The 25,234-nt window shown below is 53.7% G+C and overlaps 1 protein-coding gene across 1 annotated transcript in view; it reads right to left on the bottom strand.

Annotated features, from left to right (window-relative positions):
* Nucleotides 1–2,362: 2,362 nt before the first annotated feature.
* The window catches only part of GALNT17 (polypeptide N-acetylgalactosaminyltransferase 17), a 214,246-nt gene continuing 191,374 nt past the window's right edge, over nucleotides 2,363–25,234 (bottom strand). The window contains exons 7-11 of the mRNA XM_048324406.1: nucleotides 17,449–17,634; nucleotides 14,259–14,396; nucleotides 12,570–12,665; nucleotides 5,694–5,861; nucleotides 2,363–5,029 (exon numbers count right to left, since the gene is read on the bottom strand). Of these exons, the coding sequence (XP_048180363.1) occupies nucleotides 4,901–5,029; nucleotides 5,694–5,861; nucleotides 12,570–12,665; nucleotides 14,259–14,396; nucleotides 17,449–17,634 (717 nt within the window). The 3' untranslated portion in view covers nucleotides 2,363–4,900. The remainder of the gene's footprint in view (nucleotides 5,030–5,693; nucleotides 5,862–12,569; nucleotides 12,666–14,258; nucleotides 14,397–17,448; nucleotides 17,635–25,234) is intronic.

Genomic DNA, 25,234 nt, shown 5'->3' with positions numbered 1-25,234 from the left:
AATGTTTTGCTGAAACAGTGATTGCTGAGTAACTGAGAAGGCAAAGGTTGGAGATGAGTTGGAAGGAGATTTTTAGGAGCAGGACAAAGGTATGTGATTACAAACAAAGACATGTTTTTCACCAAGTAAGTAAGTCTCAAGAAGAGCATAAGTCAATAGAAAACACATCTTTACCAAAAAGAAAGATATGGCAGGCAAACAAGAAATGTTGATGTAGCAAGAAGAAAGGTCTAAGAATTTTCCACTGTAACTTGTTAAATTGTAACTTACTCTTGTGATTGGATAATAATGACTATAATATGGTGATGGTAGTAGCTATGATAGGCTATAGGCAAATGTAAAGGTATTGTGTATGGTGCTTATTGGTTGTTATGTGTTAAGATACTCTGCAAAGAAAAGTATCTGATGCTTTGTAATTTGAACAGAAAGCGGCTTCAGGTCTGCCTACAGCTGGAGCTGGCAGCTGTAGGGCTGGCTCTGGATACCCACTCCCTGAAATGCTGTAACTTCGCCTATGCCATAAACAGCTTTCAAGAGAGCCACCTGAAGTCCAGACATCCTTCGTGAAACTTTCTCCTATACTGCTCCGTGCCCAAGCAGAGGCTTTGCCACTGGGAGTGCAGGAGTTCAACTTTTGGCTTTGAAGTGAGAGTTGGGCTTCGTTTGAGGGCTTAGAGAGAACCTTCTGCAAGTTCTGCTCTCTGCCCTGGCAGCACAAAGCTCCTCAGAGGAAGAGTCCCTGGTGCCTCCAGAGGGTCGTGGTCAATGGCTCAGAGTCCTGCTGGACATCAGTGACCAGTGGTGGCCTCAGGGTCACTTTTGGGGCCAGTGGTGTTTAAATATCTTCATCAACGACACACGAAGGGATCAAGGGCATCCTCAGCAGGTGACACCAAGCTGAGGGTGCAGTGACACGCCCGGAGGACGGGGCCATCCAGAGGGACTTGGACAGCTCCAGAAGTGGCCCTTGGGAATCTCAGGAGGTTTAACAAGGCCAAGTTCAAGTTGGGGTGGCCCCCAGGATCAATCCAGGCTGGGATGAAGTTGGAGCAGCCCCGGGAGAAGGCCCTGGGGGAGCTGTGGGTGACTCTGGACATGTCCCGGCCCTGAACCCCCCAGCCCTGGGCTGATCCCAGTGGGGCAGCAGGAAAGGGACTGGGATTGTGTCCCTGTGCCCCTGTGCTCAGGTGAGACCCCACCTGCAGAGCTGCCCCAGCCCTGGCCCAGCACAGGGAGGAGCTGGAGCTGCTGGAGGAGCCCAGAGGAGGCTCCAGGGTGATCCAAGGGATGGAGCAGCTCTGCTGGAAGGAGAGGCTGGGAGAGCTGGGATTGTTCACCTGGAGAGGAGAAGCTTTGGGGTGACCTCATTGTGGCCTTGCAGGACCTAAAGGAGCCAAAAAGGAGATGGAGAGAGATTTTGGAAAGGGCTGGAGGGACAGGACAGGGGGCAATGATTTCCCAGTGCCAGAGAGCAGGGCTGGATGGGATCTTGGGAAGGAATTGTTCCCTGGGAGGGTGGGCAGGCCCTGGCACAGGGTGCCCAGAGCAGCTGGGGCTGCCCCTGGATCCCTGGCAGTGTCCAAGGCCAGGCTGGACACTGGGGCTGGGACAGTGGGAGGTGTGCCATGGTGGCCCATGGCAGGGGTGGCACTGCCCACAGGATGGGCTTTAAGGTCCCTCCAATCCAACCCACTCCATCATTCTGTGATTCCATCTGCTCTGAGGCCCCTTAGATTGAGCCATTTTCATTGGATGTTGCCTCAGAAAAGCCCTGGGGGTGTGAAATGCTCCCCACAAGGCTCAGGTTTCCATCCTGTGCCATCCTGCAAGAGCCCTGTGGCTGCAAACCAGGGCTGGATGTGCCCCTGCCCCGGTGAGACTCCCCTCAGCTGCTGTGCCCCGCCTCGGGGTGGGGCAGAGCTGCTGCTGCTGCTCCCTTTGGTCACACGGTGCCCCCACAGAGACCCTTCCCCCCACCCAGGACAGCACCAAGCCGGTGTTCAGGAGAACAGGGATGGAAAGAAGGGGGTCCAAGGAGTGCCCCGAGCTCCAGGTGACATTTGGGGACATTTAGGGACACCCGGCCTGGGCTCAGGGATGCAAATGATGCTTTACTGCCCGCATTCCATCTCTTCCCAGCCCGTGGGGTGTGACTGTTATCCTGGCAGCAGCAGGGATGGATGGAACGCGAGTTAATCTGTGCCCACCATCTCTCTTGATCTCTCCTTCATTTCCATTTCTTTCAAAGACGGAAGTTTCATTAAAACCGCAGCGCTCTCCTATTAAATGAGTAAGGGACGGGAGTGACTGCCTCTGCATCTCAGCGGCGAGAGTCTTTTGAAAATCACTCAAGAGGCACGGCTCAAATCAGATATTTAATAAGAACCACTTGGAGATCACTTCTTAAAGCAATTAACAGATGATCAGAGATAAGCGAGATGCAACAATGAGGCCCAGATCTCAGACAGGTTTCTCCGGGGCCGGGGTGCAGCCCGGCGTCACCTTGCAGTCACAAACGGCGTCAGGACAGAACAGCAGAGGAAATTCCCACTTTTCAGCCTGATTTTGCTCCTGACTCTGCTCCTTTTTGCTCTTTCCAGCGGCTTGGAAGCTGCAGGTGGAGCAGGGAGAAGGGGCCAACACCTCCCCGGGGGCTCTGCCCCACCCGAGGCTCCTCGAGCCCGGCGTTCATCTCCACCGCCCCTTCCTTGTGCCGAGCCAGGGGTTGCTTTTCCTTCTGGAGCACGAAGGAAAGGCAGCTCTGACCCTGAACACTCCAAAGGATGCCAGAGCTCAGCAGCAGCAGGATCCTCACCCCCGCCTGTCCTGTGCCACCTGGCACGGGGACATCGCCGGCCCAGCGCCTGTGCCAGGACACGCGGCCATCCCAGAGGGACAGGCAGGCACTGGCACAGAGCTCAGCACGGCCAGGGCCGGAGCCAGGCAGTGGCCACAGGTCCTGTCCAGCCCCGCTGCGGGAGCTGGGGCTGGGGCACCTCGGCGCTGCACCGTGCCGTGTGGCCAAGGCCATCCGCTGCCACCCTGGGCGCTGGCAGGGCTCGAGCTGCGCTCAGTCACAGCACAGCCGGCATCCCAGGGCTGGTGGGTTGCTTATCCTGACCCACTCAGGCTCTCCCCTCCGATATCTGCTCAGTTTAAGGGCGTTTGAGCAGTTGGGCCAGAGCTGGGGGGTCTCAGATCCCTCAGGATCCGCCAGGAAATTGCTTCTCTTGGAAGGCAGCAACAAAGGCGGGGGGAGCTGGCTCATGCACCCACAGACTTGTGGTCGTTTTGGGTTTGGAAGTGCTCAAATTTATTACACAAGAGATGATGCAACAGCGAAAAAGAGAGCAAAATTCTACATTGACTCTCTACTCTGCAAGTCAGGACAACTAAGAGGTTTTACTTCATTAAGGAAGGCAGGGAAAAATCAGAGACGGCCCCAGTGGTTGAGGGAGTCTTGTAAAGCCTAAATGAACAATCAGTCCTAGGTGATGCTCATTGCTGTAGAAGGAACAATGAGAGAGATCTGCTTCTGTTCAATAAATTACTAAAACATCATTTATAAACCTGCTGCATGGCATTGGAAATTCAGCTCGTTAAACATCCAGGGATGTTTAGGAATGCAAATGGAAGACAGGCATGAGTGCTCTGCAGCAAAGGACTCTGTGCACATCCCAGCTTGGGAAACATATTTACACATACATCTCATATATTAATCTATTTTAGTGCACCCTAGCCAGAGGGCAGCCACGAAGAGGATTATTCTGGGAGAAGGACAGGAGATGGGCTGGTTTCTCCTCCCTGCTGAGCAGAGCCTGCGTCCATCCACGTACAGCAACTTTGCAGGACCGTGTTTCCCCTCTCCAGGCAGCCACACCTCAGGACCCCGAGCAGAGGTCTCCCAGGTGGATTTGGTAGCCAAGATTTGGTAGCCAGGATTACTGAGAGCCAAAAAAAGATCAGGAGAGATCCCTCCACCAGAGTAACAAGCCTGAAGGGACTTCAGGGCACAGAGTTTTGGCCAAGCTGCCATTTATTGGTGCCTTGGCCTCCCTCCCTGCCCCTCCCACGGCTCAGGAAGGGTGATGAACTTTGGGGGGACTTGGCCAGGACTGAGCAGGCAGGCCAGGGGTGCTCAGGGCTCAGGAGAACATTGCTGCTGTCACCAGCAGGGCAGGCAGACATCCCAGGCCATTCCCGGGGAAGCCCTTCGGGGTCTCCATGGAGGGCGGTGCTGGCCTGGCCAACAGCAGCATCTGGGGGATGGGGAGGGGGGCAAGGGGAGATCAGGGGTTTATTCCACTGCGTTTTGTTGGATAACTGCTGTGATCAAGGGTTGGAAAGATCCCTGGGAGCTACTGAGGTGCGTTTTGCTGCTCCAAAACTCAGGGAAAGGGCTGCTGGATGCAGGGGCAGGGAAGGGAAAAGAGAGCGAGGACCCAGCAAAACACCAAATCTTCCAAACTCGGCTCCTTTGGGGCTTGGGAACCTTTTCCTCTCCCAAGCTCCTCAGTTTCCACACTTGCCAGGCAGGTCTGTCCAAGGTCGTGGTGCAAACCTCCCCAGCCCTTTGGGAGAGCTGTGAGTTGGGTGGGAAAGCAGGAATTCCCTGTCAGTAAATGCTCACAGCTTTAGAGCCGTTCCAGCAGGGAACGTGGCACCTCTGGGAGTGCTGGCCAGAGGCAACAGCAGTTCCAAGCCACTCCACACAGCTGGGAGCAGCTGGGGGAGACTCAGATACGATAAAAATAAAGCCACGAACGCCCATCTCCCCCAGGTCCTCTCCCAGGAACACGAGTAAAGCTCTGGTTGATATTCCATCCTTTCCAAAGGAATGCAGTCGGATCAGTCCCAGGCAGCCATGGCTCAGGTCAGACTCCCCTGACTCTTTCAGCCTCTACTTGATGAAGTTTTTAATTGTCCACCTCTGCCCCGTGCAGCTGCGAAGGATCAGGTCAATGCCAGCCATGCCCCTGTTCTCCACCTCCAGGCAGCGGCCCGTGCCCTTGTTCAGGATGGCCCCGTTCTGCAGGGAAAGGGAAGAGGAAAAGATGGAAAAATGAAGACAAGATTGGCCTGTGAAGCAAACCAGGGGCAGGAGGGCAGCCCTGGGCACTGCTGGAAGGGGCACTCAGCTGGGTGAGAACGCAATTCAAACAATAAAATAATTCCCCAAATAAATGGAGTGAGCATCCGTTGGCCCTGGCAGCACCCAAGGGACACCTGTAACCTTTAAAGCCCACAGCTGGTGGGAGGGTGGGGCACTTCTGTGAAAGCTGCATTATTTACACTCTGCTTTGGGGCAGAAGTGTTCTCATGAATTTCACTCTTTATCCACAACGAAGGAACCTGGAAGTCATTGGCAGACCAGACACAACCAGATCCACCTTGCTGCTACCAGACAGGAAAACTGAGACTAGAAATTGTCCTGAAATGCTGCCCTGATCCCTCTTAACCTTTTCCGTCTGCCCCAGGAGCTGGAACTTGCTGTTCCATGGCACCATTTCCCTTTTGTCCCACCCCATCCTGCTGGCTGTGTCCCATCCTATCCCATCCCGTCCCATCCCATCCCATCCTGTCCCACTGGCTGTGTCCCATCCCATTCCACCCCATCCCATCCCATCCCATCCTGTCCCACTGGCTGTGTCCCAGCCAGGTTTGGGAAGCAGAGCAGTAGCCCCAGGACCCACCTGGATGAAATTCCAGCGCTTGTGGAGGCTGCTCTTGACCTTGTCGCAGTCCAGCAGCTGCGGGAAGCGGCTCTTGCCGTTGTCCACCAGGCAGCGCGTGTCGGGCAGCAGCGTGGTGGTGCCCAGGGCCCCCAGGTGCAGGAACCCCTCCCTGGTGTATCGAGCCAGCTGGGGACAGGGGACAGCAGGGACACCGTCAGCACCCTCACAGCACCGGTACAGAGGGACAGAGGACAGGGTGGTGGAGCAGAGCCCCTGGAAAATTCCGTGGGGATGCACGGGGAAAGCAGAGCTGGAGGGAATAAATCCCAGCTTTCCCCAGCCTCTTCTCCCTGTTTGGGGTGGTTTTCTTCAGATGCAGGTGAGGAACTGAGATGCAGGAAGGGGTAGGAATAATTCCAAGCCTTAAACCTTCCCAGAGCAGACTCCTCCAGCCTCCTGGAACGCTGCGGGATGGGGCAGTGGATGGTTTTCCCTGGATTCCAGCTGGAGCCAGCTGGCCTGGCTGGTGCTGCTGGCCCGGCTCCTGGTGTGCTGGGTGAGCCAGCCTTGGCTGGGCCGGTGCCTCTGGGTGCCTGGCACAGCCCCCAGGGCTCCAATGGGGCACCAGCACCGGCCAGAGGGACCAGAACCGGGATGGGAGCCTGGATCTGTCCCACGGCTCAGGATTGCAGCTACCCCTGGCCATTCCCACCAGATCCAAGTGCCCAGAGCTCCCAGGGGCTGCCTGGGCTGCCCAGGGGTGCAGGATGGGAGCACCGGGCAGGGATGATGGTTTTGGGGACACCGGGCACACAAAGGACTCCTCCATTTCAAGGAATGCCACCACAATATTTCCCTAAACACATTTAGATTCTGGAGTGAGGAGGAAGGGATGCCAGTGTCCTGCCTTTTATAGTTCAAGGCAAAGATCTCCACAGCTGCTTATTTAAATTATGAATCAGGCCATTATCCAGCAGACAAGTAAGGAGGATTCAGCACGTTAATTAACTGAGCATATCTGTGACCCAGATGCCAGGGAAGAGGCTGTAAATCCCACTGGGAGTTTGGGTTATCTGGGCTGGAATAATTAAACACTGGAAAGCAAGTTAAAACAATGTAGCAGGGTCAGACTCCAGCTCACAACCCCAGATCCAGCCACGGTGCCCGGCTCCCTTGGGCTGGGCCTGGCTTTGCTCCCAGGTGCTGCTGGAGTTACACTCGGAGTGAAAATGTTGTGGATCAGAGCAGGCCCTGAGCTCCTCGCATCTCCCTGATCCTCATTTGCCAGGTGTTCACCACAGCAGGGGTCAGGAGCAGCCCAGACCTTGACCACAGAATCCTGGGATGGGTTGGATTGGAAAGGACCTCAAAGCCCACCCAGTGCCACCCCTGCCATGGGCAGGGACACCTCCCACTGTCCCAGGCTGCTCCCAGCCCCAATGTCCAGCCTGGCCTTGGGCACTGCCAGGGATCCAGGGGCAGCCCCAGCTGCTCTGGGGACAAAGCTGCCCCATCTCATCCCCCTGGGCAGGATGTGCCCTTCTGTCCCCAGAGCCCTTTGCAAGACAGTCACAGAATCCTGGAATATCCTGAGCTGGAAGGGACCCCCAGGGATCACCCAGCGCAGCCCCTGGCCCTGCCCAGACACCCCAACAACCCCACCCTGGGCATCCCTGGCAGCGCTGTCCCAACGCTCCTGGAGCTCTGGCAGCCTCGGGGCCGTGCCCATTCCCTGGGGAGCCTGGGCAGTGCCCAGCACCCTCTGGGGGAAGAACCTTTCCCTGATCTCCAGCCTGACCCTCCCTGACCCAGCTCCAGCCGCTCCCTGTCTCTGGTCCTTTCTGTTCCCCTCACCAGGAAGTTGGAACTGGGATGAGTCTCCCTTCAGTCTCCTCTGAACATTCCAAGTGCCCTCAGCCACTCCTCACGTGGCTTCTCCTCAAGGTCGTTCCTCATCCTTGTGGCCTCCTCTGGATGCTTCAATAAGCCAAGCCTGGAGCCACACGGTGCTCTCAGCCTGGCAGAGGGATTTGAACCATGCAGCTCATCTGAACTGGCATCTGAGCACCGAATTCAGAGCATTCTGGTGCCCCCAGCACAGGAAGGACATGGAAATGTTGGAGCAAGGCCAGAGGAGGCCTTGAAGTTCAGGGACTGGAGCACCTCCCCTATGGAGATGGGCTGGGAAAGCTGGGATTGCTCAGCCTGGGAAAGAGGAGGTTGTGTGGAGACCTCACAGCCCCTCCCAGGGAAGGCAGAGAGGGACCCTGCATCAGGAACTGGAGGGACAGGACAAGGGGAATGGGGTCAAACTGATGGAAAGTGGGTTTAGATGGGATATGGGGAAGGAATTGTTCCCTGGGAGGGTGGGCAGGCCCTGGCACAGGGTGCCCAGAGCAGCTGGGGCTGCCCCTGGATCCCTGGCAGTGGCCAAGGCCAGGCTGGACATTGGGGCTGGGAGCAGCCTGGGACAGTGGGAGGTGTCCCTGCCCATGGCAGGGGTGGCACTGGATGGGCTTTAAGGTCCCTCCAATCCAGACCATTCCAGGATTCTCTGATGATGCTTCCAGCCTTGCAGGAAAAGGTGCAAAAAGGCCCAGACAAAACAAAGACAAACCCTGTCCAGGACAGAGGCAGAAGTGACCCAGATGTCCCCAGTGGGCAGTGCCAGTCTCCTGCCATCTCCTGTCTCCGAGATGTTCCCGGCCTGTTGGGAAGGAGCGTGCCAGGCTCTTCCCTTCTGGATGGCTTTTGGCAGCCTGTCCCCAGCCAGCTGGCCCCATGCCCACAGGGCACTGGCATCTCTGCTCTGACACGTTGTTGCCCAACGTGCTGGGGAAAATAAGTCGAGCACGAATCCAATCCTTGCCCGGGAAGGGAGCAGGGCGGGGATGAGCTGGGGAACAAACAGGGATAGGATGCACGAGGCAGGGAGTGCAGCTGGCAGGTGGGATATCTGCTCTGGGAACAGCAGGGAAAGGGAGCCCCAGCACGGGCTGGGCCAGCACAGGGCCTGAGCCACCCCCCAAACACAGCAGGGCCTCAGCAACCCCCACTGCAGCCTCCAAGCCAGCCCTGAGCGGGGTTATTCCCAAAATTCCCATCTGACCTGTGAGTGCAAGTCCCACCCAAGTTTCTGCTTTTGGGATGTCTTCAGAGAATCACAGAATCACTGAGTGCTTTGGGAGGAAAAGGGGCTTTAAGGATCATCTCTTCCCACCCTCTTCCCCTATCCCAGGGTGCTCCAAGCCCTGTCCAGCCTGGCCTTGGACACTGCCAGGGATCCAGGGGCAGCCACAGCTTTTCTGTGCTTCTCTGGGCACAGGAGACAATCCCTTCCCAATATCCCATCCAGCCCTGCCCTCTGGCACTGGGAAGCCATTCCCTGGGTCCTGTCCCTCCAGCCCTTGTCCCCAGTCCCTCTCCAGCTCTCCTGGAGCCCCTTTAGGCCCTGCAAGGGGCTCTGAGCTCTCTCCAAAACCTTCTCATCTCCATCCTGAACACCCCCAGCTCTCCCAGCCTCTCCCCATAGGAGAGGTGCTCCAAGCCTTAATTCCTCTTTTGTTGTTTTGCTCCTCTCCAGAGCGAGCCAGGGGTCCCAGCCCAGCCTGGGACAGGACAAGAAACAAGGGAAAGACCAAGTAGGAAGGACCAGATGAAACAGTTTAAAACTATTCCCAAGCCAAGCATTTCAAAGTGGCTAAAACTGATGAGGTCTTTAACCCCTCCATGGGGTTAAAGCCACATCCCCAGGCAGAGGCACTGACTCACACCCTCAGCCCCTGGGAACATCCTTCCAGTAAATCCCCTCCAGGAAACTGCACCTGGCCACATTCCCACCTTCAGGTGTCCCTGGGGGGAATCCCAGCATCACTGGGGTTGGAAAATCCCTCCAAGGCCACGGAGTCCAAGCTGTGCCCGATGCCCACCTTGTCCCCAGCCCAGGGTACTCAGTGCCACCTCCAGGGATGGGCACTCCAAACCTCCCTGGGCAGCCCCTGCCAAGGCCTGAGCACCCTTTCCATGGGGAAATTCCTGCTGCTGCCCACCCTGAGCCTCCCCTGGCCCAGCCTGAGGCCGTTCCCTCTCCTCCTGGCCCTGTTCCCTGGCAGCAGAGCCCGACCCCCCCGGCTGCCCCCTCCTGTCAGGGGCTTGTGCAGAGCCACAAGGTCCCCCCTGAGCCTCCTCTGCTCCAGCCTGAGCCCCTTTCCCAGGGCTGGGCTCATCCCCCTGGCAAAGCAGCACCTCCAATCCATCTCCTGTGATTGCAATTTCTGCCTGGCTGCATCTCAGGGATGGGAGAAAGTTAATTAGACATCTTAGCACCTGGGAAATAAAAGCCTTGATGACCTTCATTGACTCGATTGGAAAATAATTTAGGGTTGTTTAGCTTCCCTTCTGCTCCAAGCAGACCATCAATTAGCAGCCATCAGTAAAACGTTCAGGATTTGCCTTTTACCACAATTTAATCTGATTAAAGGGTGCTGTTTGGTCACCCCTGCTCCTGCCGTGTCCCCCATGAGCTCAGTATTGATGGCTTTGTCCTCAACTTCTGCTGCTTAAATGGGCAAAACATATTTTATCCTATAATTAAATGAAATGCTCTGCTGGGTGAACATTATCTTAAGTTTTATAGTATTATAGTGCCTTCTATCACCTTAATATATCAGCACGGCTGTGTCACTGCAGTGAGCTATTGCTGCGTTATTAGTGCCATACATCATTACAGCAAGGTGCTTCCAGGAGGGATTGCCTCCACGATGAAGCCATCAAGCAGGAAAAAAATCCATCAGCAGCCTCAATATAATTACAGGATAAAGGGATGATGATGGAATGTCATCATGATTTGACCTGGAAGTGAATGAAAGAAAGAGAACGGAAAGCTGAAGGGAAAATGAGAGAAAAACCCCCCAAATTTTTCCTCACTGAGGGATGAGTGAGTAAAGCCAAGATCTCATCTGCATTCAGAGGCACCACCCTGAGCTGCATCCAGGCTGAGCTTAAACCCACGGGCAGCCACAGGAGAGAGCAGGAATTGGGGATGGGACACAAACTGGCCTGCCCTGAAGGGCACAAATCACCCCCCTGCAGATACAACATTCCCCTCTCTCCCAGCTGGGCTGCTCCTCCACAGGCTGAGGGATGGCGTGGGATTGCATTTAGGAACAGGGAGGGCTTCCAGGGAAATCCCACCAGCCCTGGCATGGCAGGAAACGGGAGCCACGATCCCGCTGTCCTCGTGATGTGACAGTGGCAGCAGGGAGCCCATGCCTGCCCCTCCCTCCTTCCTGCCAAGGCTGGCAGGGAAACCATCTCTTCAGTGTGAAATAAGGAATGTCTGGGATGCCAAAATGTCTGGGATGGGCCCCAGGATCAAGGAGGGAAGGGGGGACACGTTGAGCACACGGGTGTGCTTCGGGATGTAACTCCCCAGGAGCCCAACAACTCCTTGTGGGGTTTCATATACACACAAATAAATAAAAACTAAATATATATATACAAACCAGAGCTTGCATTACTTCTAATTCCATTCCCAGCCATCAATTACAACCTGCAGCCCATTAATTAAACAGTTGTAGGTAAAGTCCAATTTCCTTCATGGTGTCACAAAGGCCATTTCCAAGCTTCTGCACTCGCTGATAGCAGCTTAAAACCAGCATTTTCCAGGAGTTTCACTAATTGGATGTATCATGAAACAAAGGAACTGCCAAGAACTGGCTCTCAGCTAAAGAGGGAAGGGACAATGTGCAGAGGGAAGCCCAGGAAGGATGAAATGGGCAAGCTCCAGGCAGCCAGCAAAAGTTGACTTCAGAACTTCAGGCAGGGAAAGAAAACATCATTAAGTTTAATCCCAATAACACAGACGGAAAAATAAATAACCCATTCTCAGCCATTCATCCCAAAGCCCAGGGTCAGCACCAATGTCGGCCCAGCCCAGTTTCTCCCACAATAACGCACTCAGAGGTTCGAGTTCCCAGCCACAGAGTGCAAAAGGCAGGTTGTGCCATTTAAGAGAAAAATGGGGTTGTTTGAGCAAGAGCGGGTTCTGTTTAGCAGGGACTCCATCAGCCCCAGGGGCTGAGCTTTGCTTAAGGCAAGGATAACCCAAAGTGGGATTTTCTCCACCCCACAGCTGGTTCCCAGCTCCGTGAGTTCCCAGTCCAGGCTCAGATGAATGCTGGGATCACTTAGTCCAGGGTGACTGTGCAGTGAGAACAGGATTTTTATGCTTTTCCATCCCTTGAACTGTACATTTTTTTTCAGCTGAAAATGAACCTCCTTGAGCCTGCTGGGCCCCAGATGCTCCAAAACATTTGGAGAGGCAAAAGGAGTGCCGGAAAACAATTCCCAGCCAAGCGAAATGGCTCATTACCTCAGCACTAATTGTTTTCTTTACCCCATTGGTCTGGGTTTATTCTTCTGGGTGGAAGAGAAAGAATCCCACAATGGGTTGGGTTGGAAGGGACCTTGAAGATCATCTTATTGCAACCTTCCACTGTCCCAGGTGCTCAGAGCCCCATCCAAGCTGGCCTTGGGAAAGAAATGCTCAGATCATGTCCATGATTATTGTTATCTGCCTTTGTCTGGAAGGTTTTATTTTAAATTACAAATTTCAATTTTTTGTTTGTTTGTTTCAAATTGCAAAAATTTCAACTTTTCAACGCTTCCAAATTACAAAGATTTCCAATTTTTTTTTTTTTTTTTTCCCCCAAGGCTTTTCCTTGCAGCTCTGGCAGGATTGTGGCAATCCAGAAAACACTGAAGGAGCTGCTGGGAGAACTCCCTGTGATATCCGAGGTGTGTTTAACGCCGGAGAGTGAAGGGCACAGCCAAGCTGCAGGGCCCCACCCTGTCCCCTGTGGTGCCACGTGGCTGTGGCAGTGCCACCCTCACCTGTGGGCCCCAGCCATGGCAGGGGTACAGTATTGCTGTGTGGTTCTCCTGCGGGCCCTGGTCCAGGCACACGTCCTTGGCCTTGTTGTTCCGGAGCTGGGAGGGAAAAAGGGCAGAGTTATGGCCCAAAAAGGGGCAGAGTTATGGCCCAAAAGGGGCAGAGTTATGGCACAAGAAGGGGCAGAGTTATGGCACCAAAAGGGGCAGAGTTATGGCACCAAAAGGGGCAGAGTTGTGGCACAAAAAAGGGCAGAGATATAGCCCAAAAAAGGGCAGAGTTATGGCCGAAAAAGGGCAGAGTTACGGCACACAAAGGGGCAGAGTTATGGCCCAAAAAGGGGCAGAGTTATGGCACAAGAAGGGGCAGAGTTATGGCACAAAAAACGGCAGAGATATAGCCCAAAAAAGGGCAGAGTTATGGCCGAAAAAGGGCAGAGTTATGGCCCAAAAAGGAGCAGAGTTATGGCACAAAAAGGGCAGAGTTATGGCACAAGAAGGGGCAGAGTTATGGCACAAAAAGGGCAGAGTTTTGGCCCAAAAAGGGCAGAGTTTTGGCCCAAAAAGGGCAGAGTTATGGCATAAAAAGGGGCAGAGTTATGGCACAAAACGGGCAGAGTTATGGCACACAAAGGGCAGAGTTAAGGCCCTCTCTTATCAGAGATACGCAGGAAAATGCTGCACAGCCCTCTCTATCCTCTCCACCCCTCACTGCTGTATCACCAGGAATAACCAGGCAGAGAAAGGTTTAGAGCTCTGTCAGTTTTCTTTAAATCCAGGTTAATGATGACTGGTTTTGGATAATAGCCCCCATTCCGAGGGGCAGTGCCCCTGCACACAGCTGGCTTTGTGTTTGGTCACGGGTGGTGGTGACAAACCCAGGTTTGGGCTGCAAGGAGCCTGAAATCGATGCAGAACCCCCCAGATCTCAGTGAAATCTCAAAGTGCTCAACGAGGAAGGGAAAAAAGCCCAGCTGGAACAAGGATCCCCTTGGAATCATCACATCCTTGTTCCAGCTGGGCTTTTATCCAACCCAAACCTTTCTGAAATTTCTTTTTTCGATGAAAATAGAATTTTTGGGGAGGTTTTAGCTTGAAGACATTCAGTAACTTTGATAACAAATCTTCCCTAAAATGAATAACCCATCTGGGGTGCCCAGGCTTCAAGAAGCCTCCTCCTGGTGCCACTCCTCCATCAATTCCATTGCAGCAGAGTATTTGTTATTAGCTCCCATAAATGACTCTTTCTATATTCCCAGAATGGTTTCAAAGCCAGCAGAGATTGAATTGAGTCCCCTTATTTTATCTTGTCCTTAAGCTGTTGTGATAAGGCAATGAATCCTCCAGAGACCTTGTCAGGCATTAGGCTGAGTTGAAGTCAGAAGGTTTTAGAAGATGCCTGAGTATTAAAAATACAAATACAGCTCCTTAATCCACGGAGTCAACGGGAAATGGGGATAATTTCTGTCATTTTACTAAATGATGGATTAAAATATTTTACTTTATACAGTCTCCAGGATCAACAATAAATCCCCAAACTGGTTTTTAGAAGAAACTGGGAGCAGATGGGATAATTACAAATTGGGATAATTACACACAGAAAGTCGGTTTTGATTCACACTCCTCTCCTTTGGGGATGTTTCTCTCCAGGGACTGCAAACATTGCCAGGCTGAGCTCAGGGACTGAATTACCTCTCCATAAGCAATGGTGTTGTTGTATCTCCTCATTTCTGGATAAACATGGTCCAGGTACCACTGGAAGTTTTTACACTTCAGGCTCTTCCTCAAGGCTTTTCTCTCGGAAACATCCCCAATGTCAATGCCTGGGTTCTGGAAAACAGCAACAGGATGTCACTGAATGGTCACACTTCCAAAAAAAAGGGTAAAAATGAGAGTATTTCCCTGAGCTTTGAGATGCTTTCCAAACTCAGCCAGTGGCTGAGTAACTGCAGGGACTCTGGGATGAGTGTCCAGGGCTGAAATCATCAGGAGGAAGCTGTGGGTTCCAGAGCCATGGCAAGAAGGGGACACCAACTTCTCTGCAATGGCCACAGGCTGGTGCTGGACAGGCTTCAGTCCTGGGGGATGATTTACAAAAGAGGAGCCAAACGGAGAAGAAAAGGTTTGGAAGAAATGTGGGAAGCGCAGTGAAACTCTTGGGAGTCTTCTCCCTGATTCCCCTGGGTTTGGATCCATCTGAGATGTTTAAATAAGGTGTTTTTAAAAGATTTCTCCTCCTGTTTGGGTTCTGAGGCACAGGACTTCTAGGAGAGCTTAGCAGCAAGTGGAGATCAGGATTTCAAAGATGGAAATGCAAACCCTGGCTGGGCACTGAGCACCAAAACCCTTCCCTGAGCCCACCGTGACCCCACTGAGTCACAACCCAGAGGAAGGGAGGGGTAAAAGGTGTAAAATAAATGGGAAAAGAAGGAAGAAAAGAGAGAAAGGTTTAATATTCAAATACAGCAGAGGCAGACGGCTGAGAAGAAAGGATAAAAATTGCATGAGAAGAGAAGTTGAGGCTGAACCTCTGAGAAACCTCTTGGCAATTTGGGCAGTTCCAGGGAGGAATGGTCTCCCTGGAGACACGGCAGAGCCCCACTGCTCCTGCAGAGGTGAAGCAGACAAAGCTGTCCTGGGGAATAACCCTGCGGGAGCTGCGGGCAGGGCTGGAGAGCTGCCCCCCTTTATCCCAGCGTGGAGCCTGCGGAGCTGAGGCAGCGGGGCAGCCACAGCAGCCCCAGCAGCCCCTTCTCCTCTTGCACTCTGCTGTGGCTCCTGCTCTTGTCTTTCCCAGCGATCATTAAACACAGCTGGGGAAGCAATTTTCCATTACAACGCTTGTAATGATCTCCTAATGAATTATTCACTCTGCTTTAGGAGAGGCACCGTTTCAATGTGCCACTGGTCGCTGGGAGGTAAAAATAAAGATGATTCGGTGGAGACAGGCTGGGATGGAGTGGGCGAGGTGGGGCCCAGCCCAGGCAGGCAGCACCTGGAACAGTCAGGGCAGGGCTTTGCCTTGCCATCCCAAAATAATCCAGTGCACATCCATAAAATACCCCCCATCCAACCAGGCTTCCCTCAAATTAAATCTTGATTTGATGGGGAAAGGACCTGTATAAAAATCTCAAATGGGTTTTGGGGAACCCAGACCTATTGGGAAGATCTGCATAAAATCCCGAGTTAATTTTGGGTCACCCAGGCCTGTTCCCAGCCCCAGAGCTGATCCATGTGGCCCTGCCTTTCCCCAGCTGTACAGGATGGATTTTAATCCTTTCTGCAAGGCTCCAAAGCTGTTCCTGAGCAGCAGCATGGTGCCTCGCCTCTGAAAAGGAACCAGCCCAAGGATCAGGATTTCTGATGCCTGCCCATGAGCATTTGGATCTTGAAGCCTCTTTTTAAGAGACACCCAAATTCCCTCAGTCCTGGAGGCAGCTCCTCCTCTCCCGGCCCCTGGAGCGGTGCCTGTCCCAGGCAGAGCCCTCCTGCAGCTCCCTGGGAGAACAGCTTTTCCTTCTATCCCTCTTCCTCTCTTTCCTGGCATTTTCGTACCTCCTGGCCCTGGATCCCCCCACCCCAGGACCACGAACCTGCAGCTCCTGGCCCTTCCCAGGCTGCTCCCAGTGCAGCACAAAGCTGTGACTCCACGGCTCCAAACGCCAGCAGCTGTCCCCAGACGGAGCCTTTGCTCAGAAAGCTGCAGCAGCAGCTCAGGTTTTTGTGTTTCCTTGGTTTTCCAGAGGCCTGGAGCAGACACCAGCCGGGAATGCTCCCGCAGCTGCACCAGGACTCAGCAGCTCGTTGGGCCTTTGCCAAGCAGGAAGATTTTGTGTTCATTTTTAGCACCAAGGGGTGGCTGGAAATAATTCAGCTCACAGTGGGGCTGGACACTTGTGGCACCAGTTTGACCTCTCAGTGAAACTGGGCAGCCCCCAGTGCTCGTTCACCTGCTCATCCCACCCGTAACCCCGGAGCGTCGCTGCCTCCCCATCCCCAGCTCCCTGCTCCTCCCCTGGCAGTGCTGGGGGCAGGAATGGGGCATTGATCGTGCCAGGACTGCTCCAGGCAGCGTTTGGAGCCAGGAGATGCTCTTGGCTTCCAGGATTAGAGACCCAGGGAGGGCAGAGTCCAAGGAGCAGCTTTGGACCTGCAGAAATTCCTCCTGGAGCCTGTGGAGCTTTCCCAGAAGTGTAGGGAGGGATCCCTGTCCCTGGACATGCTCACCTGGAGCTGCTGGTGGCACCTCATGGGTTTCCAGACTCACCAAGCTGTGACGTGGCAGGATTTACACCAAAATTATTGTGTCAGATCCAAGAAAACCTTACCATTTCTGGGCAGAAACAAAAGGATCCAGCAAAGCTCTTTAAGGAGAAGATTTAAAAGGAAGGGGATCCCCTTCTGTGAGCCACCAATGTCCAATCCTTTACCTTTCAACTTCCCAGCACTGGGAAAACAAACAGCCCCAGCCTTGGGCCACACATCCGTGGGGAGCTCTGGGCAGGATCGGTACCCATGAGCTGGGAACCCGAGCTGGGCTGGATGTGACATGGAATAAACCTGAGGCTCTAACGCTGCTGACAGCAGTAATCTCCCAGGCAGACTCCATCTGCAGAGCAGTGTCAGGACATCTCCTCACACTGGGCAAACACTCAGTGGGGAGACAAACACCCCAAGGCAAGTTTAATTCCTAGAACCACACAAAAAAGGCTGGGGGAACAGCAGGAATCCCCCCAAAGCCTGCAGGGTTTGGAGCCTCTCCCCCAGAGCCGAGGGAGCTCTGCTGGGGCTGAGCCCCGGGGGCTTCAGGCTGTGCTTAGGGACACTAAACGCTCCATAATTCAGGGTTTAAGCACACAGTGACCACGAGGCCGGGCTGTACCTCCAGGGGCAGGTTCCAGGCGATGTAGACGTGCCACTTGTAGTCGTCCATCCAGACCTCGGCCACGCGCAGCGCGTTGCGCTTGGTGTAGAAGCCGATGTTGTTGTTGTAGGGCTTCTTCTTGCGCTCGATGTGGGCCACCCTGGAGCAGGGCAGCACCTCCATGCTGCCCCCACACAGCCACACCTGCAACACAGCCACAGCTCCCTCAGCACGGGCACGACCCCCGTGGGCAGCAAGGGAAAGAGGGGAGTTCGGAGGATTCCACACCATCCCGGCGAGCACAGCGTCACATCTCAAACGCCAGCGCGACCCCACGGCCACGTGGGGCCTCTGCCCAGCACCGAGAGAGTCTGGGGAGGTTTGAGATGATCTCTGTGCCGCTTTCAAGCAACTCTTGGATTAACCTGTGCCCAGAGCAAAACCTGTGCTCAAAGCTTTAGAGGGATCAGGTCTATCCCTCAGCTGGTGTAGGACCTGCGTTTCCTCTCAAATACAAAGCACTAGTGACTGGAATAGTTCAAACAGTTCCAAGATCCCCTCCTGCAGAAGGGATGAGCCAGTGAAACATATGGCAGGGACAGATTTCTCCCACTTGAAACCATTTGTTCACTATTGTTCTTTCACGTGCTGCTTCAAACTCCCTTAAATCCTGGTTTACAAGTTAATACAATCTTGTAAGATGCTCTTTTCATCTCACACCCAGGGGATTTGCAGGAACACTTGCCATACCTGGATTCTTCCCCACCTGTTTGTCAGCAGCAAGAAGTTATTTACCTTCCAGCCAGGACTGCAGCCCCCGGGCAATCATTCCAAACCCCTACTCCAAGCAGGCCTAATAATCCCAGTTTTGCCTATTTTGCAGGCTGCTCTGCATTATCATTTGGCACAGTTATTGTAACACGCAGCGTGACTGGGATCCCTTCCAGGCTCACCACCTTTCCTCCCATCTGCGGTCCCTGATCTTCATGGACCCTGCTCAGTTCCCTCTTCCAGCAGCACCAGGAGCCTCCTGCCTGGAGCAGCGCCCGGCGTCACCTCCCGGGGGTGGCTTTAGCCACACGTGCCCAGGTGACCGCAGAGACAGGACAGCGAGGGGACACCTTCCCCTGCTCCTCGTGCTGTTCCCACCTGGATTGCTGCAGAAGAGGAGCCCCCCCCAAAACCTGAGCCTGTTGTGTCAGCTGGTGCATAAGCATGCAGAAAAAAATCCCATTTTGCTCCTGCTCTGTGGTTTGACCTTTCAGGACACGTTAAAGACAATTTCATGCCCCAGCGGGGATTCAGAGCTGGTCTCTGGGAGAGGGACCTGCCTGCCCCTCCCTGTCCCTCCCCTCCCTCCTCCCGCCCCAAGTCAACAAGGGCCACTCAAGTTTTGCAACAGGCAAAGTGAACCAGAGCTGAACTAGGCAACCCCAAAGGACAAAAAAAATATTTTTAAAGGAACATTCCGTAGGCAGAAACTTCCCGTGGTTCTTTAATTTCTGCTCAGTTCTTTAATTTCTCAACACCTTGGTGAAAGAGGGGAATGAGCTCTGCCCTTGGGTGCTCCCAGAGCTGCTGGGTTCAAACACTACACTGAATAAACCCTCCACTCCAGAGTGACCCCCAGCATCTCACAGTTTTGTACTTTTGGGGATTTGTTAGGCTTTGTCTTGATTTAAAATTAGAATAATTACTTTAAAACTATTAAAACCATAATTAACATGCTTTTCTAGCAGCCTGCCCCAAGTCACCCCATTGTCCTGCTGTGCTTCAGTTAAACAATTCATGGCAGCTTCCTTAAATTTCAGGAATATCTGTACAAACCACCTGGAAATTCGCACACTGGAATAACCTGTGGGGGCAGAGAGCTGGGCACTGAGCAAAGGGCATTGCCTGGGTACACATCCACAGCCTGGCCCAGAGGGAGCCATACAAACTTAACTCAGGAATTATCCAAGGGAAGAGCACACATCACCTCCTAAACGGAGCCTGAGCTGGCATTAGGAACTAAAAAATCCCTGTTTTGAGAAGGTATTTAGAAATATTTCTGCTGGGAACAACAGAGCAGAGAGAGCCATGGCCCAGGGATGGCCACACAAGTCCCACAGGATCACTGTCCCAGGAAGGAGTTGCTTCTTCCCACGTGGCCCCACAAGGAATTTCTGCCCCTCCTGCACCCAAACTGCAGGTGAAGAGGTGCACAGGGAGCTGCAACCCAAGTGAACCCCCCAAGGCTCTGGAGCTGTGCCTGCCCCACAAGCTCAGTGTGAGGCCCCAGGCCTGCACTGACCACGGCTCAAGGGCACAGAATTCCTGCAGAATTCCACAGCCAGAAGAGCCCAGTGGATACCAATCCTCCCAGCAGGAGGGGAGGCACCTGCCCCAATGTCCCAGCCCTGACTTCACCCCTGTGGCACCCAGCCCTGAGGGCAGGAGGCTCTTTGGGAACCTTGGAGCAGCCATTGATCCCAGGAAAGCCCTTTGACACATAGAGTACCTTCCTACTGAAGAATCCTATTACATTGTTCATGGAATCCAGAATGCCAGGATGGGTTGGGGTGGAAGGACCTCAAAGCCCACCCAGTGCCACCCCTGCCATGGGCAGGGACACCTCCCACTGTCCCAGGCTGCTCCCAGCCTCAATGTCCAGCCTGGCCTTGGCCACTGCCAGGGATCCAGGGGCAGCCCCAGCTGCTCTGGGCACCCTGTGCCAGGGCCTGCCCACCCTGCCAGGGAACAATTCCTTCCCAGTATCCCATCCAGCCCTGCCCTCTGGCACTGGGAAGCCATTCCCTGTGTCCTGTGCCTCCAGCCCTTGTCCCCAGTCCCTCTCACACAAAGCCGTGTTCGGAGGCTCGGGGTACAGTAGCTCAGCATTTGATGAGCAAGTCTCCAGGTTTCCCTGTTTTCTGACATTCCCATTCCCACACAATGATTAAATTGCCACTCCTTCACCCGTGAAGTGATACAGAACTAAAACCAGACCCATTGCCCTCAGAAAAGGAGGGTGACTCAATAACATCTCCATCGATCCACACTCAGGAGGAATCAAAGCCGTGGAAAACACTGGGATTTATAAACAACCAGATAATGGCAAACTCTAGTGAAGGAACCCCGGAGGAACAAACAGAAACCGAAGCCATCACCCAGAGACCTTTGATGTGTTTTGCAGAAAGCTGCTGGGGGATAACTTGTAATTCTTTTCCAAGGAAAATGTGACTGTCCTCAGCATGGAAAAGCAGTGCCTTGTCTCGAGGAGTGAGATGCCCCAGCACAGCTGACACTGCACTGCTAAATCTGCTTTCCAGGAGCTTCGGCACGTGAGGGAAGGAGGCTCAGGGGGACCTTCTTGTTTTCTACCTGAAAGGAGTCTCAAGACAGGTGGGGGTTGGTCTCTTCTCCCAGGTGACAAAGGACAGGAGAAGGAAGGGCTTCAGCTTGTGCCAGGGGAGGCTTCGGGTGGATATTGGGAAAATTTCTTCCCTGAGAGGGCTGTCAGTCGTTGAAAGAGGCTGCCCAGGGCAGTGCCCTGAAGTCAGTGTCCTTGGAAGTGTTCAAGAACCATGTGCATGTGGCACTTGGGGACAGGCTTAGCGGTGGCCTTGGCAGTGCTGGGGAATGGTTGGACTCAGAGGCCTTCTCCAACGTCCTGATTCCCTGTGGGAGGCCCACTTTGGTTATGACAAGCTCTCCTTGTGACAGGATGTGCTCCAGGGATGGCGCGAGCCAGCTTTGCTTCCCAACCACCCTTTGGAAGCACGGAGCTGCTGTGGGTGTGTGAGAGCGTTTGTGCAATGGGAGGAACCTCAGGGCCTGCCCAGGGCCAGCCCGGGCTGGGACAGGGCTCAGCGGTGATGCCGAGGGGCAGCAGAGCCCCAGGGGAAGCCCAGGTACCTCCCTGGGCACGGGGAGCTTCCACCAGCACCAGCATCTCCTCTGCCAGCACACTCCAGGCCTCAGCTGCAAAGGGAAAGCTGCTTTCCCAGTGCTCTGAGAGAGCTGGGGGTGCTCACCTGGAGAGGAGAAGGCTCCAAGGAGAGCTCAGAGCCCCTTGCAGGGCCTGAAGGGGCTCCAGGAGAGCTGGAGAGGGACTGGGGACAAGGCATGGAGGGACAGGACCCAGGGAATGGCTTCCCAGTGCCAGAGGGCAGGGCTGGATGGGATCTTGGGAAGGAATTGTTCCCTGGGAGGGTGGGCAGGCCCTGGCACAGGGTGCCCAGAGAAGAGTGGACAGTGACCACCCTGGGTGCTGGCCGTGGTGTGACACCCATGATGAGCACCCACAATGAAACCCTGCCTTTACTCGCCCATGGCTTGGCCGAATTTTAACTATTCAGACTGAAATCTATCGTGGACCAGCTGGAGCTCTGCAGTTGATGCAAAGCAAGGGAAACTTTGCATCTCCCAATGCATTGTGACAGAAGGAAATGGGGGAAAGCCTTCCCTAACTTTGATTCCACCCACTCCTGGCTTTTCGGCCGATAACTTCATTTCTCAGGTGATTAGCAAGCCCCTGCCTTAATTAGACATAGATTTCCCATTTACCAGCTTTGCCTTATCTTTGCTCCCCTTCCTCCTTTGACAAGTGCCTTCCAAAGCTGAGGGGGAAACACAATTACTGGGGCAGCTGAAATAATTCCCAATGTGCCAGGACAAAGGGCTAAATAATCCAACTGAGAAACAGCAGAGAAGGCAACAAAAGAATCATTTCTCCTGTCAAGTTCTGAGCAACTTTACCTCTCCAAGTTACTGCTTTTGTGGGAACAAACAACACGCACAGCCACATTCCCAGCACTCCCATCCTTCCTGCTCCCCCTGGCTGTGCCCCATCCCACGTCCCCACAGCACACCAGGGCAGGAGGTCCCCAGGGCCAGGCTCATGCTGTCAGCAATGGGATGAAGAAGTTGCTCCCCAGACCTCTGTGCTCCCTGCAGAACCTTTATTTCCATGGTTTCTCTGGCACGAGGCTTGTGGAATGGAGCAGTGGGACACCCCCATCCCAGCCAGCTCAATCCCAGTTTGGGGAGATAAACACGTCCCCATCAGCAGCTGGTGGCCCTTTACGGGTGCCAATCCCATCCCACAGCCCTCAGCCTGCAGGCTGGCTGGTATTTGGTATTTCTCATGGGTGCATTTCCATAGAGGTGGGAGCTGGACCCTGAGTCATCACTGGGTGCTCCTCCAGGCTCAGCAAAGGCCACATCCAGCCCCACATCCAGAGCCGGGGGATGGAGAAGGAACAAAAACCCTCTGGCACATCCCTGGCAGAGGCAGCAGCCCTGGGTGGGCCCACCAGAACATCCTGCTGCAAATCCCTGCACAGCTCTATCCTGAACAGCTGAGGAATTGTCCTGGAGAGCTGCAGGGAGAAGTGAAGGAGACTCCACGTCCTGCAGCTGGAACAGGAAAAGGAATTTCACTGCTGTACCTGTAGATTTCTTTCCTCTTTCCTGAGGCCACAGAAAACCTTTAGGGAGGCTCAGAAGCAGCCAGATCAGGCCCAGGATCCATCCAGATGTGCCATCTCCCTAAAGTGGGATTTCTGAATGGACCTGCCCATCCCAGCCCACATCCATTCCAGCAGAGAATGGAACTGGGAGGAGAGGGTTAGAACACGTTTTAAAAACTTAATTCTTCTCTTCTTTGGCTCTCCTTTTCTCCTGTTTTATCGTCATGGATGATACCACTTTGGACAGGTTCCCATCTGTTTTGTGCCAGACCAATAACAGAAATGTCCCAATTGTCCAGTGTCCAAATGTCCAATCTTTCATAAATTAATTCCTTTTGTAATGGCATCTAAAAATGCCAAAGGAGAGTGGAATCAGATGTACTCCACTGCCCCTAGCCTGCAGCAAAAATGGGTAATAACCACTTTTCATCCTCAAGCAACATAAAGACTTTAAATTTGACACATTGAGAGGGCAGAATACAGCCAGATCTCCATGTGTTGTTGGGGTTTTAAGAGGTCTAGTTTTTTTTTTCTGTTAAAGGAATTTTCCCCCATTCTGTTACTAAGATACAAATCTCAGGGTTCTTAAGAGAAAACGAAAGACCTGACTACTCTTTTGTTTCACCTGGGTGCGAGGTCAGTTCGCTCTCGGTGTTTGGAGAGAGAAGCTGCAGAGAAAGGAGCTGCTGGTTCTTTTTTGCTGTTTTTCTTTCTGTGGAGAAAGATCCCAGGACCCCTGGCCCATCTTCCCTGCCCTGCTGGAGGCTGGGCTGTGGCCGCCCTGCCCGGCCGCTGCTTCGAGCCTTCGCTGCGCTGTAGCTGTGCTCGCCCTGCCTGCCTGACCTCCGGGGGGTTCCCCGCTTGGATACACCTCGTCTGCCACCCGGGATTTGTGCTCATCCCTGCCATTCCAGCCTGCTGTTCCCGAGGGTCCGGCCGGACACCGGGATCGGCTGCCCAGGGGTTTGTGAGGCCTTTGTCCCATCCCTTCCCGGGATCCCAGGGCACCGGTGCCGCGGGTTTCCCGAGCTCGCTCCGGAGCGCCCCCTGCAGCCGCGGGGGAGCCATCGCACCTGCCCTGCTCACCGGGAGCCGCCAGCGCCCCTGCCGGCTGCGAGCGGAACTGCACCCGAGGGGAAAGGGCCCGACAGCCGAGAAGGCTGGCACTGGGTTTGTGTTTGCTGTCACTGCCATGGTTATTGCTGTTTGTTCGACTGGTTATACACATATAGATATATAATAGTAAAGAACTGTTATTCCTATTGCCCACATCTTTGCCTAAAAGCACCTTGATTTCAAAATTATAATAACTCAGAGGGAAAGGGGTTTCATCTGCCATTCCAAGGGAGGCTCCTGCCTTCCTTAACAGACACCTGTCTTTCAAACCAAGACACGTGTGCAGAGCAGGGATTCTCCAGGAGAACATTCCCGCACACTGCCATGGAGGTTGCCCCAACTGGAGGTTTTTCCAATGGCAAATTTCCGCTGTGATACTCTGACAAATGCAACCCAGCCTGCTTTGAACAGTGCCTCGCTCCTGGCTGCAGAAGGGACTGATCTGACCTTAGCACCTGCAAAGAGCCGTAAGAATGGGCTCGGTGGGAAGCTGCATTTCAGAGACTCCGATCCCAAAGTACAGCACGGGTAGGATCCTCTGCAATGACAAATGTCCACATCCCCTTGGCTTGGGAAAACTGCTGGGAAGCAGCATTCCACCTCCCAGTGCACCAGGAGCGATACCTGAATTTCTGCAACATGAAAGCACAGCACCCACAGCTGCTGCAGCTTTGTCATTTCCGTGCTCCCAGAAGTTAATTTTTTAAAAAAGAGGAGCAGAGTATTTCTAAATCCCATCTTGGAGAAATGCTCTCCCAGCTGAACTCACAGGCTTTGCTGGAGCTGGAGCCCAGATCTGCCTCCTGAGCCCCCAGCTAGCTGAGAGCACATCCCTGCAGAGCACGGAGCTCTGGAGAGCTTTGGAACGATCGCGGAACAAATCTGGGTCTCTCCTAATGAGTTTAGAGCTGAAACTCCTCAGTGCTCTGATGTTATCTGCTCAGCTTGGCAGCGTGACAAGGACCTGATTATGTTGTAATAGCATAATGCAAAGATTATTACAGACTCATAAAAGACAAGTGCCTCAAAACCAGCATCAACAATACCTGGAGGCCCTGCAGAAGGAGCCGAACACGCTGGGCTCTGTGCACTCCCAGCACAGAAATTACCTGCAGGATCTGACCCTGATCTGCTTGGAGGTTGCTCTTTTTTTATTATTTTATTGCCAGTAATGTAGCAAAAGCATCTTGATCTCATTTTCCTATTACCATTTCTGTCAGAGCTGTAAAAATAAA

Source organism: Corvus hawaiiensis, chromosome 20 (assembly GCF_020740725.1).
Source record: "Corvus hawaiiensis isolate bCorHaw1 chromosome 20, bCorHaw1.pri.cur, whole genome shotgun sequence".
NCBI classification, from domain to species: domain Eukaryota; kingdom Metazoa; phylum Chordata; class Aves; order Passeriformes; family Corvidae; genus Corvus; species Corvus hawaiiensis.
The sequence above is the reverse complement of the archived record's forward strand: the minus strand, read 5'-3'. Positions and strand labels throughout refer to the sequence as shown.